Source organism: Strongylocentrotus purpuratus, unplaced genomic scaffold (assembly GCF_000002235.5).
Source record: "Strongylocentrotus purpuratus isolate Spur 01 unplaced genomic scaffold, Spur_5.0 spur5_contig_833, whole genome shotgun sequence".
NCBI lineage: Eukaryota > Metazoa > Echinodermata > Echinoidea > Camarodonta > Strongylocentrotidae > Strongylocentrotus > Strongylocentrotus purpuratus.
In genome coordinates this window covers 119,784-146,682 of record NW_022145539.1, presented here as the reverse complement: position 1 = coordinate 146,682, position 26,899 = coordinate 119,784, and the positions used below count along the sequence as shown (strand labels likewise).

The following is a 26,899-nucleotide window of genomic DNA, read 5'->3' as shown; positions in this document are numbered from 1 at the left end:
GTTATCATCATCACAGGCATGCTCCAGTATGGGGAGGAGATAGCACAGAGTTATACAAAGCACACATTATCTGATCTCAACCCGACGCAGAAAGGCATGAGTGGGGCACTGCTGTCAATACAAGGAAGTACATACACGTCTCATTCAGAATAGAGGTCAAAATATGTATAGACCTATAGATCATACATTTCCCCCCTTTTCTCTTTTTTTCCTTCTTTTCTCTTTTTTTCCTTGTCACCATGTCGACGCAATAAGGTTATTTTTTTTAGGACAATTTCTTGGTAACTCACAGAAAAGCTTCCTACTTTTAATAGGTTAGGCTAGATCCTTCAGCCTGAGAATCGTTATCCTTCATTTGAAAAAGATGTATTCAATCAGCTTATTCCTTTTGTAATATTTATGTCCAATCAATGTGTTAGTGATTTGTACTTTCAAACAGAATAGAAAAAGATGTATTAACAGCTTGTTCCTATTATAATACTAATGTCTAATGTGTTCATGATTTGTACTTTTGTTTTAAACAGTACATGAATAGTACAAAAATAGAAACACTGCTATCAATAGAAGTGAAGTGACTGGCTTTAATATCAAACTCACAGATTCAGAAAATATTTTTTTCAAATCATAGGCAGATGCATTCATACATGTACATGTACATACACAGTCCTCATACATCTTTTATGTGGGTTTCTTAGAAATATTTGGCTGTCCATTGTTATTAAATGTGAGATTATGTTACAGACTCTTTGACAAAAAGATTTGCACATCTGTATGTAATAATGTCAGATTTCATGCTTCTTAAAGGCACACTGTCCTACTTGTAGCTACTTACTCCCTCTATATAGAAAACTTCCCCAATCGGTGCCTGTTGGTCCCCCATGATCCTCTTTTTCTTATGTTAAATGAGAGCTGAGTTAATGAGAAAGCCACCTGTCACAGTGACCTCGATGGCTCACTGGGTGGTCTAATCCCTTCTTGCTGAAGTAGTAACGCCTCCCTTTAATATATATTTTGTTGTTTGGTAGATGGAATAGAGAACCTGTTAATTCTCGCTACCCTAAATAGGTACGAAAATCTCGAAATTCGCGAGACGAGGTAATTTTCACTCTCTCGGGTCGTCACTACAACTTCCGGTATAGAGTCCCATCCCGCTGGCGCTAGCGCCTGTGTTCGCTGTGCAGAGTTTTCACGCACGCTAAAATCGATGCCAATCAGTGTAATTTGTACAGATTATAATATGCAATGGAAAGCTTCGGGCAGAATTAGTGACTTTAGCACAAAAGGCCGTTAAACTCTACCGTGAAAGAGAGGGTTGTGATCACGAACGCCTGCACAGGAAGCTGTAATGTCGAAAAGCTATCCCATAATGCAATGCGCGTTTTCAGGATTTTCCCCGGATCTCGGCAGAATCGCTATTTGGGGTAGCGAGAATTGATTTAATAGGAAATGTTCATAATATGTAGGCCTAAAACTCTTCACTCATCCTTAACAGTACCAATGTATCCTATATGTTGTACTACGTGTTGGTTATATGTATTCTAGCCAATTGATCTATGATTCACTTAAATTTGATAAATTAGATGTTTCGATTTTGTAAACACCTTGCTCATCTAATGTTTAAAGTTGTCAAAAGAGAGTTGCCTAGTTAAATTTATATGCAATTTATAACTCAGACATTTAATTACAGTCTCAGGGTTGGTGATGTGCATTTTTCCATACCTCGCATAAAAACAAATTATGGAAAAAGATGTCTTAGATATAGGGGATCCAAATTATGGAATGTAATCGGGAAATCTTCATCTGTATACACACTCGCAGCTCAACAATTTAAGAAGTACATTATCTTCCTTGACTGGAAACATATTCTTACCCAAATGTACCCATACTGAATTTTCTTGTATATCTTATGTATTTAATTAATGTAATTGTTTATTTGCTTATCTCTTGTATATTTCATGTATCTAATTGTTTATTTCTTTGCTTGTTTGTTGATATGATTTGTAACTGTTTTTAAATGTGTGTGGACCCCTTTTAAAATCAACCTAAGTTGAAAGGGCAATCCACCCCACATGTGGAAATAAATAAATAAAAAAATATATATATCAACTAAGAATAGTATAAGACAGTCAACCAATTTTAAAGGATACTACATGTAGTTACAAATTTCTTTATGAAAAATTCTAATAACTTTAATGTTTATGCAATATGTTTCCCCCTTTTCTCTTTTACGTTAACTTCCTTTTTTGTAATCTTGATTTTATGTAAATCATGTACCAAAATTATTGTTATTTTCTCCATTTACATGTGTTTTTCATGATCATCCCACTTCAGATTATGTTTCTTTGTATTTTGAAGATTAGATAGTATGAATGAATGAAATGCACATGTGCTTTATAATACTGTACATGTACTTGGCCTCATTTTTTCTTTTAATTGAAAAAAAAGAGAAAAAATCTCACCAGAAGTGATTTCATAATAACTTCCCAAATAATGAGGCGGGCAATCTTCCAGACATGCATGGCCTCTTCAACCTCATATATTTCTTAACTCCACTTATAGGCTCCTCGGGGAAACCAGGACAGTAGAATGACTCAAGTCCATTATGATTGCATCCATGCATCACTCTTTATTTCATCAAGATTTTTCCCTTATGGGCTACTTGATCAAAAAACCTGCTTCCTTCTTCTTCATCTTCTTGCCTCCTCTTGGCCAATTTCATCCCTTCATCTCTTATCATTACCGCTCCTTCCCCGCCGCGCAACCTGTGATTATTAAACTTCTATCCGTATCCTGGTTGGCCTCAGGCTGGCGCGATATGAGAATCAATATACGGGATCCGAGGCATGAATTTGAAGGGTAATTTGGTTCATCAGCATAGATGCGGTAATAAAGGAAGAGCCTAGCTCCAAGGGTATATTAAAGGCTCTGCAATGATGCTCAGAGTCAATCAAGAATGGGGATGAGTTCATCATGTAGGACACACACTGGATGTTTACCATGGCAACCAGAGGAAGGAAAGTATCATATTCCCTATTCCAGCCTTTATGATTTATGGGGAAATGAGGTTTTATCTGTACTTTTCACAGAAAATCATAGATTTATTATTTCCTATTATAGTCTATTTAGCCAACAAAGTGGAATGGGATGTTCACTTTTATCTTATACATGTTAATTAAAGATAAACTTGAGTTCTGGTAAAAAGAGAAAATGAATTCTCACAGAATCTAACGAAGCTCACACTGAATGTTCAAGATTACAAATAAATGTCATGTGCCAAACAATTTTGGAAGAAAATGTATACTGGCTGAGTAATGAGCATAGAAATATAAGGAAATCAGGGTAGTACTAGCCCGACACCATGTGTGTTGTCCCATATACATCTTTCCGTGTAAGTGATTGTTACTTTACCAAGACTCTGCCAAATTTGTGATGATTTTGATGACTCAAGAACCTTGCATTACACACCATTACTTACATGCTATATGATCAACTTTTCTGATCCATTCCACACCTTTTCTTTCACAATGCAATCGCATTACCAGAACTCAAGTTTATCATTAACTCATCGATATTAAAGTAACAATATACGTATAGACACATTCTACTACAAGTTAGGCGAAAACTACTTCTACCGGTTCACACTGACAAATGTAGCTTTAAAAAATGCTTGACTCAATGACGAATTTGCAGGATTTGACACAAGGACGTCAATATTTGTGTCAAGTATGTCCATGTAGGCTTACTGTTGGTGTGTAGTGCTATTTATAATCCATCAAGAATTGTCATTAATAGGAAAAGAAGATACAACTTTTATAATGTATCTCATATTCATTTTTCAAAATAAACACTTCCCACATGATGTGTTGTTTCAGACTGATAATGGAACTTAAACATAAAGTGGAGCTATGGGATTGATGAAATATAATTACGCAAGCTTTCTCATTCTGTGTATGTAAAATATGACAAGAAATGGCAGAAGGGTTTACACCAAACTTCCATGACAAATGATTGTGTAGTCCCATGTACAAATTTCTGCATACAGTATATGTGACTTCCAGGAAAACTGACTCAGTTTCTTATCTTTTAGACGATTCTGAAACCTGACCATACACCCCGAGAAACATGTACTTGTATGTGATACATATTAAACAAACCTTTATAGAAATGGCTTCCAAAGAGTTTCTTTCACAATGCAATCACATGACCAGAACTCGGCTTTATCTATGTAAACAATTACTTCTCCAGACAGACCCTGCTACATCTGCAGACTGGAATGTTAAAGACTCCATTAAAGAGCTTCTTTTTGACATAAACATGTACATGTATTACTGCCATCATACAGGGTAGTTCCAAATGATCATAACAATGGTCTTACGGGTACTTCCTCATTTAAAGCAAGTCTGTCATGTTTCCTATGAAAACAAATTTGTGGAATATGTATTTTCCCTTTCCTTACGCATGTAATCACAGCTAGTGAACTATAAAAGATGAAATATAAAATATGTTTGCTTCCTTAAAGGGATCGTTTAACAATGTTAAATCTGAGATACACGGCCCTATACGTGTCAGTGTCTGTGATATGGTGTAATATTGAAGCCCTAACAAAATTGCGCTTCAAAATGATCAAGAAGTGCCTCAAAAAAGTAAAAATCTTTGAGTGACCGGTTTTACCATACTCGTTTTCCCCAATAGACTGTAGTGTTATGAAAACCGTCAGGCGAACGGTTTTCAAAATTTGTAATTCCAATCATAAATATCTTGATAATCAGACAGGCGATCGGCTTGTAAAAGTCATGGGGTTCCTGACTGACCTAAAGGTTTATAATTATCATTGCATCATGAGCTAAATCCAGAATTTTGTTTCAGAATCTGAGACAAAGTTACCGGATCCCTTTAAAATGTTATGCTGTTCTTTCTTGCTCTTTCTTCTTACAATGTTACGATTCCCTTATCCTACTTTTTATTCTCCCTCTTTCACTCATTTTCATTTCTCTTGTTGTTTTTTGTTTCATCCTATCATCTTCTTTCTACTAATTGTTGCCAAATTTGTGCCCTTTTCTTCAATATCCGCATTTGTTCCGTCTTCGTCATTTTTCAATATGTATTTGTAATTCTTTTCATAAATTTACTGAGGTGTCTTCAAATTTTATCAAAGTCTGTGGTTCAGCTAATCATAATTCACATCCATTTTTTTTCTGATTATTCTTCCAAAAATCCTGGTTCTCCCATTCCGTTTCTTTCATTTCAATCACATCAAATAAAGAATAAGTACAAATGAAATAGGAAGTAAATACACATGTATCTGAAGTGATTCTCTTTGCCTGTACAGCTTCTGTTTGGCTCTTTTAATTCTTTCTTTCATACAACGATGTGTGGGTGTGTGAACAATGGACCATCAACGGAAACTAACAGCCAATTATTACAAAAGAAGAAAAGGAGCGTAGGTGCATTTTGTTTCATGAGCAAATATTATAAATTATGGTAGTTTTACATTATTGACCTGTTTCTGATTTCACAACTACGGTATATTCCTAGTTGTGCTGTTTTATTGCAAATACGTGTGTCTTATTATCATCTTTATAGACAGGTGGGGAATTCCCTAATCTTTACCTACAGTGTAGCTGTAATAAGCAACATTTCATGAGCAAATAATATAAAGTACAGAACATATATGTCCATGTGGACTTTATAGATGTGTAGTGTTATTTACAATAATACATCAAGAATTGAAATTAATAGGGAAATGAGCAAATATTATAATTATGGTAGTTTTTTACATTATTGACCTGTTTCTGATTTTCACAACTATATTCCCAGTTGTGCAGTTTTATTGACAAAACGTGTGTGTCTTGTTATCACCTTTATTAGACAGGTGGGGAATTCCCTAATCTTTACCTACATGTAGCTGTAACAATGAGGTCATGACCCATAGAAATCTTCCTACACAGCCAAAGTTGGGCTTGATAAAGGAACTACACAATAGGCCTATCCTCATCAGCTCGAGATTGCCAAATATCCTGCTATTTGAACTATCCCGCTATTTGAACTATCCCGATCGCAAATCATCCACTTAATTTACTCTTCATCAGCCCGAAGTTGCAATTAGCGGGATATTTGGTCGAGATAATCATCCCAAGATATCTTGGGCTAGTTTGCAAAATATCCCGCTATTTGGCCGGTGCATCTTCACCAGCCTGAAAACTCGCACTATGCCCGAGCGCTGAGCAAAATTTCTCGAGCTAATTTCTCGAGCTCGAGTTTCAAATTTCGAGGTCAAGTCTCGAGCTGATGAAGACGCAATTTGTAACTTTGGAATTAATTCCCAAATCAGAAACAGCGGGCTATTTGGCAATCTCGAGCTGATGATGACAGGCCTATAGATGTATCAAGAGATATCCAGGGTTGATATATTTTCCTTTTAATACAGACCTTCCGAGACAGGATGAGGAAGTCGCGAGTGGTATTTTGCAACACCGGTGTCGAGCCAGTCACGAGGAGGGTATTCTGGGCTTGGACTGGGTTTAATACTTGGATTGAAAAACGCCATTTTGCTCATGGAACATGGACTTTGACCTTTGATATAATGTTTCCTTCTTTCATTGTTTCTATCACAATAAAGTATGCAATGTTTTTTTCTTTATTTGTATTGTATGTGATTGTGTTGAATCAGACATTTTGTTTACATTGGTACATGTACATGCATGTTTATGGGTTATAAATATTGCAGGGAAGCCATTTTTCACCTAGGAAATTTTGTTATCATTGATATACTTTTGCAAGGTTTTTCTAAAAGGAGGGAACAAATTTTAAATCCTCTGCAGTTGTAATCTCATTGTTTTTTCTTTCGTGTCAGTTCTTAAACACAGATCAATGGAAGTCAAGTTCTGGAAGCCTTAAAAAAAATATTTACAAAATTCTTTTTTAAGAAAGTCAAGTATATCAGTTTAACTCATAGTATCCTGACAGTAGGAGAACTAAACATAGAAATAGACTGTATCGATATAGAAATGGAAATGTTAAAGTCTAGTTGAAAGCTTCAAAACATTTAAGCAGCCTCTGTTTTGTATGTAAATTGTGTACTATTTATAAGAAGGTGAATGTTGCTCTTCCAATTTTCAAGTGCCACATACTTGGCTTCAGATTGAGATTCTAAATGAAATCCTTGATGAAGATAGAATACAACAGCTGCTTGCTTGGATACTTACTGTGCTCCCATGCGGATGGCATCGTCTGCTTGTGAGAGTTTGGACAGCAGATCGATGAGCTGAATAGAAGAAAATGAAAATACTGGTAGGCATGAGAAATTTCAAATAATTTTACAATGACATCACAAACACCACCAAAAAAGGAAATGGAATTGAGGTCGGCTTGCCCTAGTAAATCTGCATCGAGTCAATGCACTACAAAACAACAATGAACATTATATCATGGTTCAGTCCTGCACAAAAGTAACCATAAAAAAATAATCATAATCATATCATTAAAATGTATACTACATTTACTACAATTACTACTGCTACTACTACTAGGACGACGACTACTGCTACTACTACTACTACTACTACTACTACTACTACTACTACTACAACAACAACTACTACTACTACTACTACAACTACTACTACTACTACTACTGCTGCTACTACAACTACTACTACTACTACTACTACTACTACTACTACTGCTACTACTACTACTACTTTGAATACTAAAGGTATTTCCTCTTTGCCTCTTCCCTGTTATTCCCAATATCTCCCAGTTCCAAATATTATGGTTGCAAGCATTTCATTCTCGTCATCACATTTTAATCTTTAACTTCAAGCACAAAATTACGGTGTCTTTTTATTTTCTTACCGATCCAAAGTTTGACATCTGGAAGAGCCATGCTGGATCAAAGAAGTCCGCTTCTCGTATCTTGAATACCCTAGAACAGGCTCGCAGGAATGTTCGGATGTTTTTCATACACAAGAACTGTTGAAGAAGAGAGTAAAGATATATAACGTAACCTTATTGGGTATAAAGACTGTGACATGCTTTGCAATAATATTCATCAAATTATTTTTTTTGAAGTATTTGCAAAGAAGAGAAATGAAAATAAATGTTGGAATTCATTAGAATAGTAAAATCGTGCAATAATAACTATGAAAAATATCCAGGAGTAACTCAAAACAGCTATAGCACTTTATACAAAATCACAGATTTGAAGAGGAAAAAAATACATCAAACAAATTCTTGATTGAACTAAAATGATAGTCTCAATATTCTGGGCTAAATGTTATCAGTTACATACTCTCAAAAGCACTCTGTCTTCCCTTATCTTTCTATTAATGGATTAGTTTCACAAAATATATCATGACTACTAATGAGTTTATCATGGCTATTAATAGGATTTAATTAAGCCTGGGAATGCCCTAATCCATTTAGTAAATGAATCACAATGTTTCAAATTACAGAATGAAATGAGATACGTGGTATTAATCAATCATCACCACTTAATCTAATCACATTTCATTACAGCAGACAAACACACATATGATTCTCATATTCACATGGATCAATCGTCGACGTCATCCTAAATCTGTCCACACACATTTTGACCAGTGGTATTAATTAGTCAGAGCAGCCTACTGCACTTATGACATGGTGTTCAGGATTGGATTCGGGTAAATATTTAGCATCTCATCACAAACCTGACCAGATTGAATTAGTGCTTGTATTATGGAGGTGGACTTATGACCCAGATTAGGCCATAGCACAGCGACTGCTGTTTTGTCATATTCGGCTTGAAAGTTTACAAAAACTTGCATGTGCATGGACCTTGTATGTACATGTAAGCTGGTAATCTTCTCTGGTATAATTCATAAATAAAATAATACAGTAATAATAACAGAGAGGGAGGAAGGGCGCGAGAGGGAGAGGGAGAGGGGAGAGGGGAGAGGGGAGAGGGGAGAGAGGAGAGAGGGGAGAGAGGGGAGAGAGGGGAGAGAAAGAGAGAGAGAGATAGAGAGAGGTGGGTGGTAAAGAAATTGAAAGACACCGAGACTGTTTTAGAGAGAGAGAGAGAGAGAGAGAGCACTACACTACTGGAAAAACCCATATTAAAAATCTGTCAGTATTTAATTTATTTTTAAAACAAATTTTGGTGTGAGTTGTGTGCATGTTCCTCTTGTCGTTGCTCTGCATGCACTAGCACGAAAGCGAGGAAAGTCATGTGACCCAAAACTGGATTAATTCACCGGTGTTTTGAGAGTCAGCATTCACACTGCAAAAAATGGTGGAGTTCCAAAAGACCACACTCCAGATGTGAGTCTATTGAGTCAGGTTTTCATTGTGTGGAATGTGGAACGAGAAATGAGGGGAAAAAAACAACGGTTTTTGCTTGCAATGCAAATGCCCCTTTAATGAGAGATAGAGAGACAGAAATAGAAAAACAGATACAGGGTGATACAGAGAGATGGAGAGTCAGAGACAGAGTGATACAAGACAAGGAGAAAGAGAGTGAGAGACGGAGATGGAGAGAGACAGAGACAGAGACAGAGACAGATAGAGAGAGAGAGATACAAGAAATGGAGAAAGAGAAAGAGAGACAGAGAGAAAGAGAGACAGAGAGAGAGAGACAGAGAGAGAGAGACAGACAGACAGAGACAGAGAGAGAGAGTAATACGTTGGGATGATGACTAGGAAGAAGAAGATGTGGGGTGATGAGTCAGAACGCCAAGAATAGTTCAGAAAAACACGTCCAAGTGGAGGAGACTGATTGAAATAGGAGTAGCTCATCGATGAGAGGTGACTTGGTGGAGCCAACATGTATCAACTGAATGAATCTCTTGCTCTTCATCTCTCTCCAGAATCTGTTTACAAACATCTTATATGCCACTCTTACTTTTGCCCCATCGCTCTTCACAATCACCTTTCATTTTCTCCACCTCTTTGAACTTTTTTTTTTTGTATTCCTGTGTCTACAGTATACAAATCTACTTCCTTAATTCATTTTCCGGAAACCTTTCTTCTCATCTCTTTCTTCTTTCTCTTTCAGCTTTTACTTTTCTTTTTACAGTAAAGGCTTTCTACAACTTGGTTCATGTTTATCCCCACCCCTCCCTGAGGCTCCCTCAATCTCTTCAAAATAAAAACTGTTTCCGACAGGTTCTCCCTCCCACTTTGCATCTCTCTCTCTCTCACTCTTGTCTTTCTGTCTTTATCCCCTCCCATCATCTCATTCTTGCCATCTCTCTCCACTCCCCACTCCCCTCTCTCTTTTTCTAGAGCTCAGTTGTTTCTTGATGAAAGTACAGATGATTGATACAAATGGGAAAGTCTCCGCAGCGGCCAAGCCAACATGAGAGAAACTGAAAGATATTGAAAGTGCACTGCTTATCGACATTGACAGCATCTCATTTTACGTGTGGTATCTTTTCTCACGGTTTCTCGTGCTCCTTCCCATCCCAAGCTAATAGGAAGGTCAGACTCGAGAGAAATGAAAAGACGAGGCTGAATGCAACAAGAAATAACCTCAAAAGTACAGGATGTGATGGCCGTGATAACGATAGATGAAGAGAAATTGGGTTGTAATCAAATCTGGAACCCTAAACAGTACAACATGCACATCTGGGCCCTGTCTTATAAAGAGTTACGATTGATCCAAAATGCCAGATCAAACATAAGTCCTCTAATCAATCGCAAGGGGTAGTCTCCTATCTCTTTAATATGTTCATACATGTACATGTAGATGTAGTTGCGATTGATATCAATCGTAAATGAGTAGCGATTGATTCAACTCTTTATAAGACAGGGCCTCAAAACAATCAAACAAACAAAATTAAATGTTTAAGTATTTTAACACCGAATATACAGTGTACCTGTACATGTACATGTGTAACTGCATTTCGTTATTATTACACAAAATGTATAAAACAACATGTAATTCCATAAATTGTACAAACTAATTTATTAAAGTTTTTTTTTCCATTATGATAAATTTGTCACATCATCTGCAATGTGAATTTTGTAAAGATTAACTTTGCTCAGTTTTTGTTTTATTAATGATTTATATTTGCTGATGTTGCTGCCCACCAACTTTTGTACCAATTCTCTAATACTAGTTCAGGATTGAATGTGCTCCCTTAAAATTATCAGCTCTTGAAGAATTTGTCATGAGCTGTAACATTCTATAAACACTGGCATGCCAGCACATGGCCGTAGCATAAACAAATGAATCACATGACATGTAACATAACATGTTCCTCCTCATTAGTCCACTGATTCGGCTGTGACATGTTTTTGTGTGTTCCCAGAAGGCCTGTCCTCATCAGCTCAAGTTTGCCAAATAACCCACTATTTTAACTTAAACTGGTCGCAAATTAATCAATTAATTTCCGTCTCCATCAGCCCGCAGTTGCAATAGCGGGATATTTGGTCAAGATAATATCCCTTGAAATCTTGGTCTTGTTTCCAAAATATCCCGCTATTTCACAAATAGCGGGCTAATTTGCGCCCGTCTGAGCTAGTTTGTGATGAGTGTATACATTGGTCTGGAGAAGATGCAATTTCGCAAAGTAGCGGGTTATTTGGCAAACTCGAGCTGATGAGGACAGGCCTATTGTACATACACTGTAGTAAGCAAGCAAGCCAGCACTATGAAGTGATTACTGTATCAGTGGTGGCACGTGAGTCGTGTATGGACTATTTAAAAGAAGTGAAGAAATAATTACAGTTAGATGTACATGTATGGTGGATCCATCCAGCCATCTGGATTTTCATAAACCACAAGAATGAATGAATGAACACATTATCTTGCAAAATATGAACAAGCCAATACAGATACATGTACATTGTGCATGTCACATTGGCCTCATTCATACTAAATCCCACTTCTTACAAACTAAGATACCTTGAAGATAGGTGGTGTGAACAGAAATCTGAAATGATAAATAACCCCTTTGAAATCTAGGGCAAAACACGGATGACATTTTTCAACTTCCCAAAACATACTCGGGGCAATTTGAGTGCAGGGACATTTGAACAAGTAGTACCCAGTACTGTTTTAAAATGCCCTCCATGTACAGTACATCACTCATTCTGCTATTCTTCATTATTTCTGCAGGATTTGGCAGAAATATATACATGTAGTCTGTCAACCTTCCTGTGGTCTGTTTATTCCAGAAAGTAATCAATGTTGAGGTATAGGGCCTGTACATCCGTAAAGATAAATAAGGCTTTAAACAAAAAAGAGGTGCAATTGTAAAGTTATGATTAAGAAAAGTACATGCACATGGGCAAAGTGCGTTTTTGTCCCTTTTCATAGAGATATTATATTATAATATTGCACCAATAATATTCATTAGATATTGTCTGAGAATTCATGGCTGAGTTTGACTAGACAACCACAGGCAAGCAATGATTGATTGTATAAAGCTTCTTGTATCATCCAGGTTCCCAGAATATATTGTGTAAAATGGCTACAATTCATGTCCATGTAGGCATAGAGAATTGCACTGTTCATTGTTCAGTATTATGGGTTTACCATGTCGTGTTACTGCCAAATCACTGTATCCGTAACATGCAAATAATCCTAATTTGATGTACAAATGATACATCTTCACATATTCGCAGAGGCAGGCACCCGCTTGCACGCTCGAACCAGTTCCACGAAAATGGATTTGGATTATTCGTCTAACAACCCCCGCTGTGGCCGCGGCACGATTTTCGGCAAGCCTCGGTTTTCCAAAGATTTTATTGGATTACGAGCAGTTCTTGGCATTGGGGGATATGGTGTGAAATGATACACCATCCAATGGGTTTCTCCGTACTCATTTAACCCTTAGAGTCCAATATTCCATTACCTTGATTACTTAATGGCACACAGGGGGTTAAGCTTAATGAACACACACATCTGGTATGCCAGATGGATACGAAGGCAGGGAAGATTTCTTACTCACTAGGCCTGTTTTCATCAGCTCGAGATTGCCAAATATCCCGATCGCAAACTATCCATTTAATCTTCGCTTCATCAGCCCGAAGTTGCATTTAGCGGGATATTTGGTCAGGATAATATCCCAAGAAATCTTGGTCTAGTTTGCAAAATATCCCGCTATTTGCCCGGTGCGTCTTCACCAGCCCGAAAACTCGAACTATGCGCGAACGCTAAGCAAAATATCTCGAGCTCTAGTTTCAAGTTTCGAGGTCAAGTCTCGAGCTGATGAAAACGCAATTTGTAAAATCAGAAATAGCAGGCTATTTGGCAATCTCGAGCTGATAATGACAGGCCTACTGACTGGGCAGATACTGTGTAATCCATTTAGCAAGATGTAAAATTTAGGAGGAGTTGAAGTGGCCATAATCCAAGGATTTTCCAGAAATATATATTTGTGCCACAATATACGTAATATAAATATATACTGTATGGAGTTTTGGATGCAATTAGATTTATGAATTTATCATATGTGTATGTGTTATACCAATGGTGAGAAAGAATACCATTGCAAATAGAGGAGGCCTTATGGCTCAGTGGTGGCTCAGTGGTGACGCAGTGGTCTTGTAAGGGGGGATGTTGGGTGGGGTCGGTGGGGTCGGTGGGGATGGGAATTGGGGTCAAAACTTTAGTCAATGATCTAATGTCCTCTGTTTAAATAGTACATTACATGGTAAATATCATTATTAAGTCCCTCATAAAAGACCTACAGCCATAGCCTTTGCTTGCTCCCTGTCAACTGGTATACATGTAATTGGTTTATTAGCAGTCAATTTAAAAAATTTAAACCAATAATTCAATTATAAAAATAAAAAACATGAAACTAATCATTAATTATGATAAGATTTGAGCAGGGTTCCAGGCATCTAGCAGATCAGTTGACTGTTTAAAAATAATCTTAAAAAGCATCTGTTTAATTTGGCATATTAATTATTGCTTTGTCATTTCTGTCTGTTCTATCTCACTTCCGTTCCTTTGTTGTGAGTTTCTGTTTCACAAGTGCACCTTGAGCAATTGAATTCACATTAATTAGGCATCTTACTTGAATATCATATTATCATTGTCATTATTATTATTATCATCATTATCCTTATTAGGATTATCACTATCATCGTTATCCTTATTAGGATTATCACTATCATCGTTATCCTTATTAGGATTATCACTATCATCGTTATCCTTATTAGGATTATCACTATCATCGTTATCCTTATTAGGATTATCACTATCATCGTTATCCTTATTAGGATTATCACTATCATCATTATCCTTATTAGGATTATCACTATCATCATTATCCTTATTAGGATTATCACTATCATCATTATCCTTATTAGGATTATCACTATCATCATCATTATATATTTATTATTCATATTAAATTATTATTAATATTGAATTTTTATCATTATTATTATCATTATCATTATTATTATCATTATTATTATTATCATCATTATCATCATTCTTAATTTATTATCATTATTATTATGTACAATACAGGCCTATTCGTAAGGAGCTACAAAATGGACATGTGCATTTACACTGTAACATGTACTACCTGTGTATGCGAATTGACCATCCAATGATGAGTTTATGAGGATGAGTGATGAGTTCACAGCTTGATGACGACTTGCTTCATTACCCCCTCAATGGCTTGGCCATTTACCAACAATATTCCTCTTATAAACAACACTTAGCAGCTTGGCACTCGTCTCACAAATGTACAGTAACTATGCAGATGACAATAGGCACATAATAAATGTAGAAGTATACATTTAGTCAAGGTATCAGAGAGCTTACAAACCCCTTGATGCAAGTAATGTACATTTGTATGTTTACATACATGTACATGTACATGTATGTTTCAACAAGGAGCTTCAGTAAGCAGCAAAACAAAATAGACACTAGCTGCATTTCTCATGTCTCACAAACCTACAGCATCTACGTATGCAGATGACATAGCCACATGTATACGGAAGGAGCTTCAAAACCTTGATCTTATGTTTCAACTGTGAAGAGCTTCGGTGAACACCAAAAAATATTCACTGAGTGGATAATCGTTTATATAATGTAGCTTTAATAGGAAAGCACAAATAGACCTCTGAAAACCTTGAAAACCACTCTAGCAAGAAAATGTTTTCTGCATAGTCACACAAAATACTGCTACAACTGTACATGTACAGTACGTACATGTAATTATACTTTTATGATAGCAAATCTGAAAAGAGCTGGCCTTTAATACACAAAAAAAAGATTTCTCACACTGGATCATAAGACTTGGTTTAACTTTTGGGAAACAGTTGGGAAACATTTTTACCGACGGCACCATGCCAGCGGCCGCCGCTCTCCCTGGCAGGGGTAAGTATGGGCCTGGACATTTTTTTTAAATGTATGTATTTTTTTTTTGGGGGGGGGGGTCCGAAGTTAGAATTAGCCTAGGGGGCACACATGCAACCCAAATGCCCAGTAAAGCGATAAACTACTCGTAAGTTTTTATGCTCGATAGGCAAACTTTCTCTCAACAAAAAAAAAGTTAATCAACCGATAAACAGAATTTTCATGATAAACTGAATTTATCTGTTGAAAAAATGAAGTTAATCGCTTGGGGCATTTGGCTTGCCATAAGCGCTGCCTACAGTGTTGTATGTAGAAGGATGAATAATTTTAACACAGAAAATATACAATCACCGTATTTCAAAGATGAGCACATTCCCCTCTTGAGAAACATTGCACCTGTGCATGCATCTTGTAGATATTGATATCAAATTCATACTAAACATGGCATTGTATACATTGTATGCCATAAAAAATTAATTATATCTCATTAATAGCTTCTACACGCATCAGTACTTATATCTCGTGACAATTTAAGCTGTCATAAACATATGGTCGTAATTTCAAAGAACATACAGTATACTGTAAACCGCAATACACAAGGCTTGACACTAATAATGGCAAGAATGCAAGTTTCAATTAGGGCGACCCTTAGCCCAGACACTATAAACTCAAAAGCACAATAATTAATTACCATCAAAATTCAGCTTCAAGGAGTGTTCATAATATGGTTGTGATTTCAAAGGAGACAACTGTCACACTGTACTGGTATATACATTTAAAAATATTTTCTTAATTTCACTGTCATGTACATCACTTGGATACCATTATGAAGTACTGTATGAACATGTACAGGTACATGTATGTTAAAGATGTTTCTAGATTAAAGATGGCAGTCTCCTGCATTTTTCAAGTTTGAATTGTTTGTCTACGATGTGATTTTTTGAAAGGTATAATAATTTAATTGATTTATATCAGGAATACATGTATGATAAATTTTGTTGATGTAAATGTATGAACATATAGTTTGTGTATTACTTTTTATTATGTTGAAAAATGCTGAAAAATACAGAAACAAAATCAAACAAACAAAAAACTATTGGAGTGGACTGATCCCATATTTCTTAGATGACAATCCTGTATGGGTGTTTACTCAATGATGTTCTCGTTTGCACCGATGCCTTCGTTGCACACTAATTGGGCCTACCGACATCAAAGGGCTACCCCGGTAGTACTTTTTGGTACTAGTACTAGTAGTAGGGAGCCTAGCTGAAGGCCTGTACATGTACAGTATGTGAGAATGTGAAGCTGCAGAAGAAGTATTTGACTGTATGGTTCAGGCTACAGTCTACGGATCCATGGTATAGTGTACAGTACATCAAATGTTGCTGCATTTTTGTTCATGTGGGATGCCTGTCTTTAAAGGCCACATGCCATTCCGATAACTAGATCCATAAATTATATTGATAATTATTCATAAATCAGCCCCTTGTAATTCTCGCTACCCTAAATAGGTACGAAAATCTCGAAATTCGCGAGACGAGGTAATTTTCACTCTCTCGGGTCGTCACTACAACTTCCGGTATAGAGTCCCATCCCGCTGGCGCTAGCGCCTGTGTTTGCTGTGCAGAGTTTTCACGCACGCTAAAATCAGGGTTCTTACGCTTGGAATCATGAGCCCAGCACTGTGCAGCCTCACAAAAGAAAACCATCATCACTGATGTCAAAAGGCGCAAAAAAACAACGAATGAAATGTTCAAATAAACGTTGAAATATTTGCGGAAAAAAAACAAGACCGAGCAGACGACATATTCGGTGCATACACGTTGTGTGGCGACGGCGTTTTACGTTTGCGCTATCGCACCTAGTAATATAGCGCCTGCACAGGAAGCTGTAATGTCGAAAAGCTATCCCATAATGCAATGCGCGTTTTCAGGATTTTCCCCGGATCTCGGCAGAATCGCTATTTGGGGTAGCGAGAATTGATGTGTTGAACAAATGTGTATGTGTACTGTTGTACACAATAATAATAAGCGAAAAGTACAATAACAAATCATCTCTTTTGTCAGGACAGAAGCGGTATATCATTTGGCCTTTATTAAACTGCTACATGACATGTAAAGGCTCTGTTTTATCACAAGGTAGACCTGTTCAGTGTCTAAACTAGAGCCAATAATGATGGTAGGATTTCCTTGTACCGGTAATCTCTTACATGTAGCAAAGCTTTGGTAAAATCAAAAGCTTTTAACTTCTCAATGTCAACTGTCAGCATCATCCTTGATGTAAAATCACTAGCCATGTTCACATTCCCATATATCTTTCTGTACAATGTAGTTTTCTGGAACTCGGAAGCAGCGAAGTATTAAGGACTCGGTCAGATATGTCGTGGCTAAACCACAGCGGTTTTTAAGAAGCAAAGTGTACACGTCAAATTTCTGTATCTCAATTCTCATAACACAAAGATCAGTGAATACTGGTAGTCAAAGTTATTATGCCAAAAGGGTACTAAATGGTTATTTTACACATACCGGTACTGAAATTTTCTTCTTGCTCCAAGCTGGGGATATACATGTATCTAGAAAAATATGATTTCTAGTTGGGATAGTTTTGTCTACGACTGAAAATGTTCTATCAATTAGGGAAAAATATACTTTAAAATTTGGGGGGCTACTTTTCAAGCTTGCCTCCATGAAAATAACACTCTTTAATTTGTTTTACATTGAACTCTTTGCAAATTTTTTTGGGCTCTTTTATGACTTTCGGGGGCTCTTTTTGACATTTCGGGGCTAATTCGCCCTGAGCCCCCATGTTTTTTTTCTCACTGTTATCAATTACGTCAAATATGTTAAAGTACATGTTCATGTGTAAGGTATTTCATCCCAAAGCTCACTTTTCTAGAATTGACACATAACATACTGAAGAGTACAGTAGGTGGGACCAAGGACTAACTTCTTGGTGGGACTGAAGGCCTTACTGTACACATCGTTCAGCAGGAGCATACGGTCAGTATCAAGAAAGTATTCAAGTAGCAATGTAAGGAATGTCATTCACTGACATGTATACAAAGCTGTACATCAGCATCAGAGTCGCCTGTTGTGTCTACTCATTATGACATTAAAGGTGCAGTGCCAGCTATTATTTTTATAATAAATAATATTGAAAAGAATTTTTTTTGTAATGTAACTAAAAAATCTAAAGCAAACATCTTTGTGAAGTGCCTCAATACAAATTGTTTCATTCATCTGTTACAAATGATTGTATTTCATTAGTCAGAATGAAAATTACACGCATTTAGTTGTTGCTAGGTTTGCCCTACCTAACAACATTAAATTTAATACATGTACAGTATGAAAGGCAACAGGATGAAAACAGCACTGAAAAATGTAAAGTGTACGGTAAGCCATTGCACAAAGTCTAATCCTTTGATGACGAATGTGTCATACGTTAATGGCATTCTTGGTTATTTAGTGTGTTATTCATATTATAACACATGGGTTTGATTTTGTTTTTAACAGTCCCAAGTAAGAAAACAGAAAATCCCAATATTATTGAAAGATAACATTTGCATTGAAGAGTAGTGAACTACAGACGGCTTGCCTCACTCATTACAAATTTGTATTAAGGCCATTTAAAAAAAAAAAAGTTTAGCATCCCCGCCCGCTTCCTTTTGGGGGCCGCCTCCTATTGTTGTTGTTTTTTGTTTTTTTTTGTTGAAATTTTTGAATTTTTTGATCTTTTTGAATTTTTTTTGAATTTTTTTGAATTTTTTTTTTTTTTAAAGAAAAAAAAAAATGAAAAACACTGTTAAAATGGATCTATTTCTGATTTTTTTTTTTTTTAAATAAATAAAAATTGTCGCCAGCCATCTTGAAAAATAGCCCGACTGTCAGGGAAAATGTACTGAGCGGCCATTTAGAGCGGCCATTTTGAAAGAAAAGAAAAAAGGGCCTCCTCCTTCCTATTTTTCAAAAAAACTGGATGCTAAACATGTTTTTTTTTTTATTTGGCCTATTAAATCTGTTGACTAATGTACAGTTGTAAAGTAATTCTCCTTTTCCCATTGGCATAATACATGAACCATTGGGTTTCTGGTAGCCCATGGGTAATGCATAAAAACTAGAATGACCATGATTTTACAAGGCCCTGTTTGTTACCTTTTTTGTAATTGTGAATATAAATTTTCACATTCAACTAAATTGAAGAAAATAAAAGAAGAAGAAAACAGAACAGGAAGTTTTAACACAAGATGTCTTTGTTGGCACGCAGAATTGTGCAGCTGTGATTTTAGTGCATTTTTTGTTGTGGACAATTTTCAAGAATTTTATGATCTTGGCTGGGAAACCCCCCATAAACTACATTATTAAGTCAAATATTATTATCATGACGCATTGTTAATAGGGTCAATGCCTTAAACTAGACCTTTACTTGACCTGAATCTAAATGCGGAAGCTCTTGAGAAACAATCACAAAGCATGTAATTTTATGGTTTTTACCACAAACCTGCCAAGAACTATTGCAGGGAGGGATGCCATTAACCAGAGATAGAGAAAAAATCTTAGGTACAGTGCACATGTACTAGAAGTATGAATTTTATTGTGGGTATTTCAAAATCTCCTAGTAAGTACTATGACCACATACCCTCAATGTTCTCTTGATCTGGCAGTTGAAAAAAGAGGAAAAATCTGAATAAAAAGAATGCATGTTTACCCCTTATCTACCTAAATGCAAGAAACTAATTTTAGAAAATAAGAAAGAAAAACACTAAAACCACTCACAAGAATTTCAAAGAAAAACCTCTGTATAGTATGGTTAATTTGGCTGGCCAAGGGAAGTGAGCACAACTGGTTTCTTAATTTGTTGTTCTTTTGTCAAAATTGTGGGAACACGTACATATGAACATCCAAAGAAATCTTCCACTAAAAAGCTTAACAACAGCAAGATAATTATGAGTTTTAGAACTCACATCTCCTGTTAAAACTTAAAAGAATGAAGAATAAAAATATTAAATGGAAGTAGCTTTCCTGGCATATTTTCATCAACAAGGGCTTACAGTTTACTACACATTGTAGGCCAACATATTTATAATACATGTAGATTACGTATGTAAAGGGGGGGGGGGTAATCAAATACAAATGTGTCTTATTTCCTCATTCACTGTTTGTTTCCTTTTGCAGTCTACAGAAGAGGGATAGGCCACCGTCTAAAACTACATACATGCCTAAAACTACATACATGCGTGTACATGTAAATGTAGTTACTGAGCGTGTCACATTCATGGTCAGGGAGTAGGAATTGTACATGTACTGTATACATGAATTTAATTTGATTGAATTCAAAATACTTTTGCTTGTTTATAAAGCATTGAATGGTCAAGCCCCAAATTAATTGTCTGAATTATTATCATCTCTTAATTTGCATCCATACTGTAACTTTAACGAAGTACACAGGACAAGCCACTTCTAAAGCTACCTCACACAAAAACAAAAGTAACTCTTGGAGATTGTGCTTTCAGTTGCGCCGCTCAAAAGCTTTGGAATAACCTACAGTGTACATACCTGTACTGTACATATAAGAAAAGAATCATTCAAATAGTTTTGTTAAATATCTTTATTGAGTGTTTGTAAAGTAGCACTATTAGTTTTGTTTTCATCACAGTGCAATAGAGTTTATTTATATGGTACATGTAACTGTGCCATATAAATTTATCTAATTATCATTAATATTACATGTAGGCCTACAGGAACGTGTTTGTAGAGAAATGTGTTTTTCAATAATTGAAAAAGCAAGAATACTGTACAAGTATAATTAGGACAAAACCAGTCTCATTTCAAATTTTTCAATCTTCCTCCTGCTCTCTCCCCAATAGCAACCGATCTTTGCATGAAGCTGGAAACCACACGTATGAATGAGCAATAATGTAGCATCCCATCATCTCACTTTGAAAATAATGTATGCATTGCAACTAAAATTTTGTTCATACTGTACATGTACATGTACATGTATATTAATGTTTCCCATTTTAGAAAAGTAAAAAACTGAGGGGAAGGACGGAGTGGGGGGGCAGAAAAACAAATCACATTGAGGAAATGAGACTCTTTCTTCCATATAAAATCAAGAGATTCGGTGAACAAAAGGTAATTTCTATACAAGTTTGGGGGATTACCACACCTACAGTAGGTAACCTTTAGAGGTCAATCGTTGTTCCCCTGAAAGATGTGTACATTGTGTACATGTACATGAACATGTACTGTAACATTAGGCGGGCTCCAGTTTCTTACAATGGTACTTTACTATTTTGACAAAAGCTTTTAATAAAGGCATTTTTTAACCTTGTTTCCAGTTTTACAAATCTGAGATGCGTGGCCCAACGTGTTATCAATGTCTGTGATATGGTGTAATATTGAAGCCCTCAAAAAAATTGCGCTTCAAAATGATCATGAAGTGCCCTTAAAGTCTAAAAAGTAAAAATCTTTGAGTGATGATTTTACCATGTACAGGTACTCATTTTCCCCAATAGACTGTAGACCTAGTGTTATAAAAAAAACGTTCAGAAAAGGGTTTTTGAAATTTCAAATTCCAATCATAAATATCTTGATAATCAGACAGGCGATTGGCTTGTGAAAATCATGGGATTCCTAACAGACCTAAAGGTTTATAATTATGATTGCAGCATGAGCTAAATCCAGGATTTTGTTTAAAATCTGAGGCAAAGATACCCAATCCCTTCAAAACCCTACTTAGGCATGCTGCTTGTTCATTCACGAAAAATGCAACTTATGATGCGATTGACACAGCGATAATCTCCGAAAATATTTGATTGTATTAAAGTTGCAATCAAACACAACATACAAAATGATGTACATTGTACGTCATACTGAAAGTACACTGGAATACTGCACCATGGTGGTGAGTGTGCTGCAACTTCTTTTCTTTAAAATGAACCAGTACACTACAAAACATTGTTCGGGTATGATCGAGCCATTTCTTTATGTTGGATACAGCAAACAATTGTTCTCGCCTACTGCCTTGCTCAATGTTGAACTTTACAGGCCTGCACTGTACGCATGTGATGTAATGTACACGTTTGTACATTTGGGCTACCTACATGTAGCGCTACTGACTGACTGGTGAAGCATAATGTTTATTTAGTGGTGTAGCCTACATAATTTAAACACTTGTATCACTAAAAGAGCATCAATCCGGCAAAATGATAAAAGACCTGGCACTGCAAAATCCTACACTCAGTCAGTGATTGTAAAATCTAGTGACAAAACCAGGAAGTGCCTACTCAATATTAAACTATGCAGAGTTCAAAATACACAGATAATGCATGGCTATGGGTATGTTCATGCACATGTAGTATGTATCAATTCAGTTCTCTGATAATTTCCCTCTGGTACTGAACATGTAGTATCTGTATGATACAGATGCGGAGTACAGTAAAGCTTGCAGTTGGTCAAATGGTTGTGTAACATTCATGTACACATGTACAATGTAGGCCCTAGTGCCCGCCCTACAAAGTACAGACTGAAATTAACAACCATGTACACTGTACATCCTGTACTTGTACAAAGTAGGTCAAGCGTGTAAAAATATAGCGGTTGATTGGTTTGTTTTGAGTTGACAGAAAATATGGAGGGGGAGGGTTAAAAAATATGTAGCAATATCCTGGCACAGACAGGTCTCAACTCAAATACCTATACAACTAGGGCCCTTGGTGATTTCACCCCTTAAAGACTGTCAAAACTACTGGGCCAGAAGGGATTAGACCACACAGCGAGGTCACTGACAGGTGGCTACATGTATCTCATTAACGCTGCTCTCAACTAACATAAGAAAAAGAGAATCATGGGGGACCAACAGGCACCCATTGGGGAAGTTTTCTATATAGAGGGAGCAAGTAGCTACAAGTAGGACAGTGTGCCTTTAAATGTTGAACCTAATGAAATTGACTCTATAGGCCCATTCTCACAGCCCAACAACTACATGTATTTAGAAAAAAAACATTGTTGTTTGATGACAGAACATTTGTAACTGCTCGGAACATAAGTTCTGACCAGTGACTAGTGGATTCTGTGACTCCATTCTAAACATTCCCGACCTTCATACTTGTGAAATGCAGTCTCATGCATCAATGCCAGTTCAGTGTTGTTTCTATTATTCTTCAGGAATGGTGTCAGCAAAGGGGTTCTATTCATATGCCGATCTCATGACCCGATACAAAAGAAATTTGATCACATCCAGTTGCATATCATAAGTTCCTTTATAAAGTGAAACCCAAAAATGTAGGGCTGGTAAATATTAAACTTTGCTTGTGCTTGGTATTCACATTTTTGTAACAACATACTGTACTGTACACCGAAGGAGAGGAAAGTGACAAAGAATAACAGAAAAAAATATGAAACATCCACATATTTTTAGAGTAACAGAAAAACTATGTAACATTCACATATTTTTTTAGGGAAAAAAAGAATTCTGGTTAATTGTAACATACATGTTAAAGATTCAAACAAAATGTTTTTTACAACTACATGTAATAAGTAGTGAGTGTGTCAAGTTATGATTGCAGTATAATTACAACCCATTTCTATTTTAATTTCAATCCAGTTGATGACAATATGAAACATGACACAGAAAGTCAGAAGGAGCAAGCCTACTGTACTACATTTGTACATGTATGTACAGGGAATGTGTTTTGCTGAGACTACATACATGTACATTACACAGCGGGAGAATTAGTGAACAGCAATGCGACACTTTCTTCTTATCAACGAGAACTGTCAGCTGCATAGAAAGCGGATATGAAAGTAGTGCCAATAATAACAAAACATTCACTCTCACTGCTATTATGCACAAGACACTTGGGTTTTAAATGTGACAAGGACAACTACTTTAATAGCATTCACTTGAATATATTCCTTGTCAGCCAGACAAAGATAAACTAGCTCTAATTGCATTTATTATGCAAATTTTCTTTCTTCTTCTTCTTCTTCTTTTCCAACTCCTCCTCCTCCTTTTCTTCCTCCTCTTCCAACTCTTCCTTTTCTTACTCCTCCTCCCCTCCCCCTCCCCCCCCCCCCCCACACACTGTCTCTCTCTCTCTCCCTCTCTCTCTCTCTCTCTCTCTCTCCCTCCTTCTTCCTCCCTCCTCCCTCCTCCCTCCTCCCTCCCCCTCCTCCCTCCTCCTTCCTCCTCTGTACGGAAGAGTGATTAACTTGAGGACTTGCGAATTGCAATCAATCACATTTTTTATGAGATAGGGCCCTGGACGGATACTACAAAAGTTGTATGAACAAGAATGATCCCGTTAATTCTTGTACATATATTTCATATAAGGGCTGTGATTTCTGTGAAGAAATTGCATAACTGTAACACTAAAAATAACCTGCTGTAGTGAATAAAACAACAGTTTTCTCTTTTTGTTTTCTTCAAAGAAAATCAAGTCACAGCAACAGAATCTGGGCTACAAAATGTAACTCAGCATTATGGAGTCTTAGGATTAGCCTACAAAGTTAGGGGCAACTCAGACTCTGTGAAAAATCTTGGATGAATTGATCACGAATAGTGGGACCTGGGTGAATTTTCATATAGTGTACACATACAGTGTACATGTTCATCTTTCAGAACATGTACATGTACATGTATGTACCAGTACCAGTGCTGTATTATTTGATGATAGGAATGTGTAAAATATTTACCGGTAGTAAAAGAAATGTTAAACATTTCATCAGGAGGGGCGCTGGGCCGAAAATGAGGATATTCCGCATGTACGAAGATATCCTGGTAGACACGGGCAAAATGCATACTATAGTAAGAAATAAGGATCGCACGCATATTCGCGGACCTATTTTTTCCAGCGCTCTGTGGGTTTTGGGTTCCCGAACCGCCCGCTGGCAATGCTAAAAACGAATTTCGCATAATAAAATATGCCCAGTTCACCGTCTACTTTTATGGGATGTCCGTCTCATTAAACGTGAAAGTGTCTGTACAAAGTCAATGTGAAATACATCAAGAAAATCATTCGGAATCTGTTTTTTTCGCATCGTAAACACGCGGATCGAAAATCTGAATCGTCAGCGAAAATGCAAACAATCCTTATTTTTGCGGACGCGTCTGTTCTCGTTAAAGAAGTCGATCCTCGTTTATGCGAACGATCCTTGTTCTCTTACCAGCGCCCCTACTGTTCATGAGGTGAAGTTCTAAAAACGAACGAACAATTCATGACCAATTAATGGTCCAGTGAGTACTAGAATCTATGCACTATTGCACTTCAACTCTTGAATTTGTTCTTTCTGAAGTTTCTCCAGCCAATGCCAAAGTCAGGTCATTACGTAAGCCAGGCAAAACAAAAGGTGAGACACAGCTTATGTCAATGCGCAAGACAGTTTTCCAGACTAGCCATCGTACGGCCAACCACCTTTTTTACATCATTTTGAAGGAAAAAAACAAGACTTTGACACTGACAGGTTTATAATAATTTTTCAAAGAGTTTCGTCTAGATATACAGCCTGGATGGGTATTGATATATTCAATATTGTGGTAGGGGCCTAGTCTACAAACAGTTATCAAACCAATATCATTATCAAAACAGACAAATTCACAAAATAGACAAAACCGAGGTAACCTAGATCTATCATCTAGATCTATCTCATTCTCATTTTCATTCATAATCATATGACATTAAACTAACAGGTTAGACTGATTCCTAATTCCTGAAAAAGGGCTCTCTTTTCCCTGGATTGATAGAGGAAAAATTAAACACACCAGGAAGTCGACAGACAGTCAGTGAACTGTGGTGTAGCACACAAGATCCACAAGGCACAACACACATTGCATGCCCACAATCACTGCACACAGTGCGCTGAACCCCATCCAAAATTTTACCTGTGAAGTTTGTGAACGTATGTTCGAGAGTTCTAAAGTGTCGATGGAGCCCGGTTTTATGTGGTTGAGCAAATGACACAGGATAACACCGTCCCGAAGAGTCTGTCCTAGATCGAAAACTTCGGCATCTTGATTCATAATCCTGTGATCGAATGGCAAAACGCCACATTCCACCAGCCATCTCGCACATAACCTCCATGATTCCATAGCCATTTTGTGAAAAGTGAAAACTTAGCCACTTTATCGCTGTGCCGACATAGTATTCTCTCACTTCCCTGTTCGAGGTTCTGAGTTTGCGCTGTTCCCCATTGCGGGACGGTTCCGCATGTTTCATGAGGGATTACTGTGCGTGTCACAATGTACTGTCAGCGCAGCGAAATACATGTATATCGGATGGTATGTATTTTGTGCGCGACGTGGGATATTATGTTGCACAACTATTGCAAAATAATGCAGGAAATGGGTTTTCTCATTTTTCTGACTTCAGAAAAAGATCAATAATACTATATTCATCACCAGGATGTTAATTGTCCCTAGGCGACAGTGATATTGATTCATAAAATGAACATTATTAATATCTTTCTCGCTTTTTTCCCCCTCTTCATTTTGTTACTAGTTCTTCTTCAACTCTTCTCTATGACTCTATACTCTCGATCTGCATAATTATGCCTCTGAAAGCTTTTTTTCTCAACCACTCTCCACAAAGAC

The 26,899-nt window shown here is 36.8% G+C and overlaps 1 protein-coding gene across 1 annotated transcript in view; it reads right to left on the bottom strand.

Moving 5' to 3' along the window:
* The window catches only part of LOC582602 (guanine nucleotide exchange factor VAV2), a 67,510-nt gene extending 41,011 nt beyond the window's left edge, over positions 1 to 26,499 (bottom strand). Inside the window, 3 exon segments of the mRNA XM_030984257.1 lie at positions 7,206 to 7,264; positions 7,855 to 7,971; positions 26,192 to 26,499. Coding sequence (XP_030840117.1) covers positions 7,206 to 7,264; positions 7,855 to 7,971; positions 26,192 to 26,404 — 389 coding nt within the window. The 5' untranslated portion in view covers positions 26,405 to 26,499.
* Between the last annotated feature and the right edge of the window lie 400 nt (positions 26,500 to 26,899).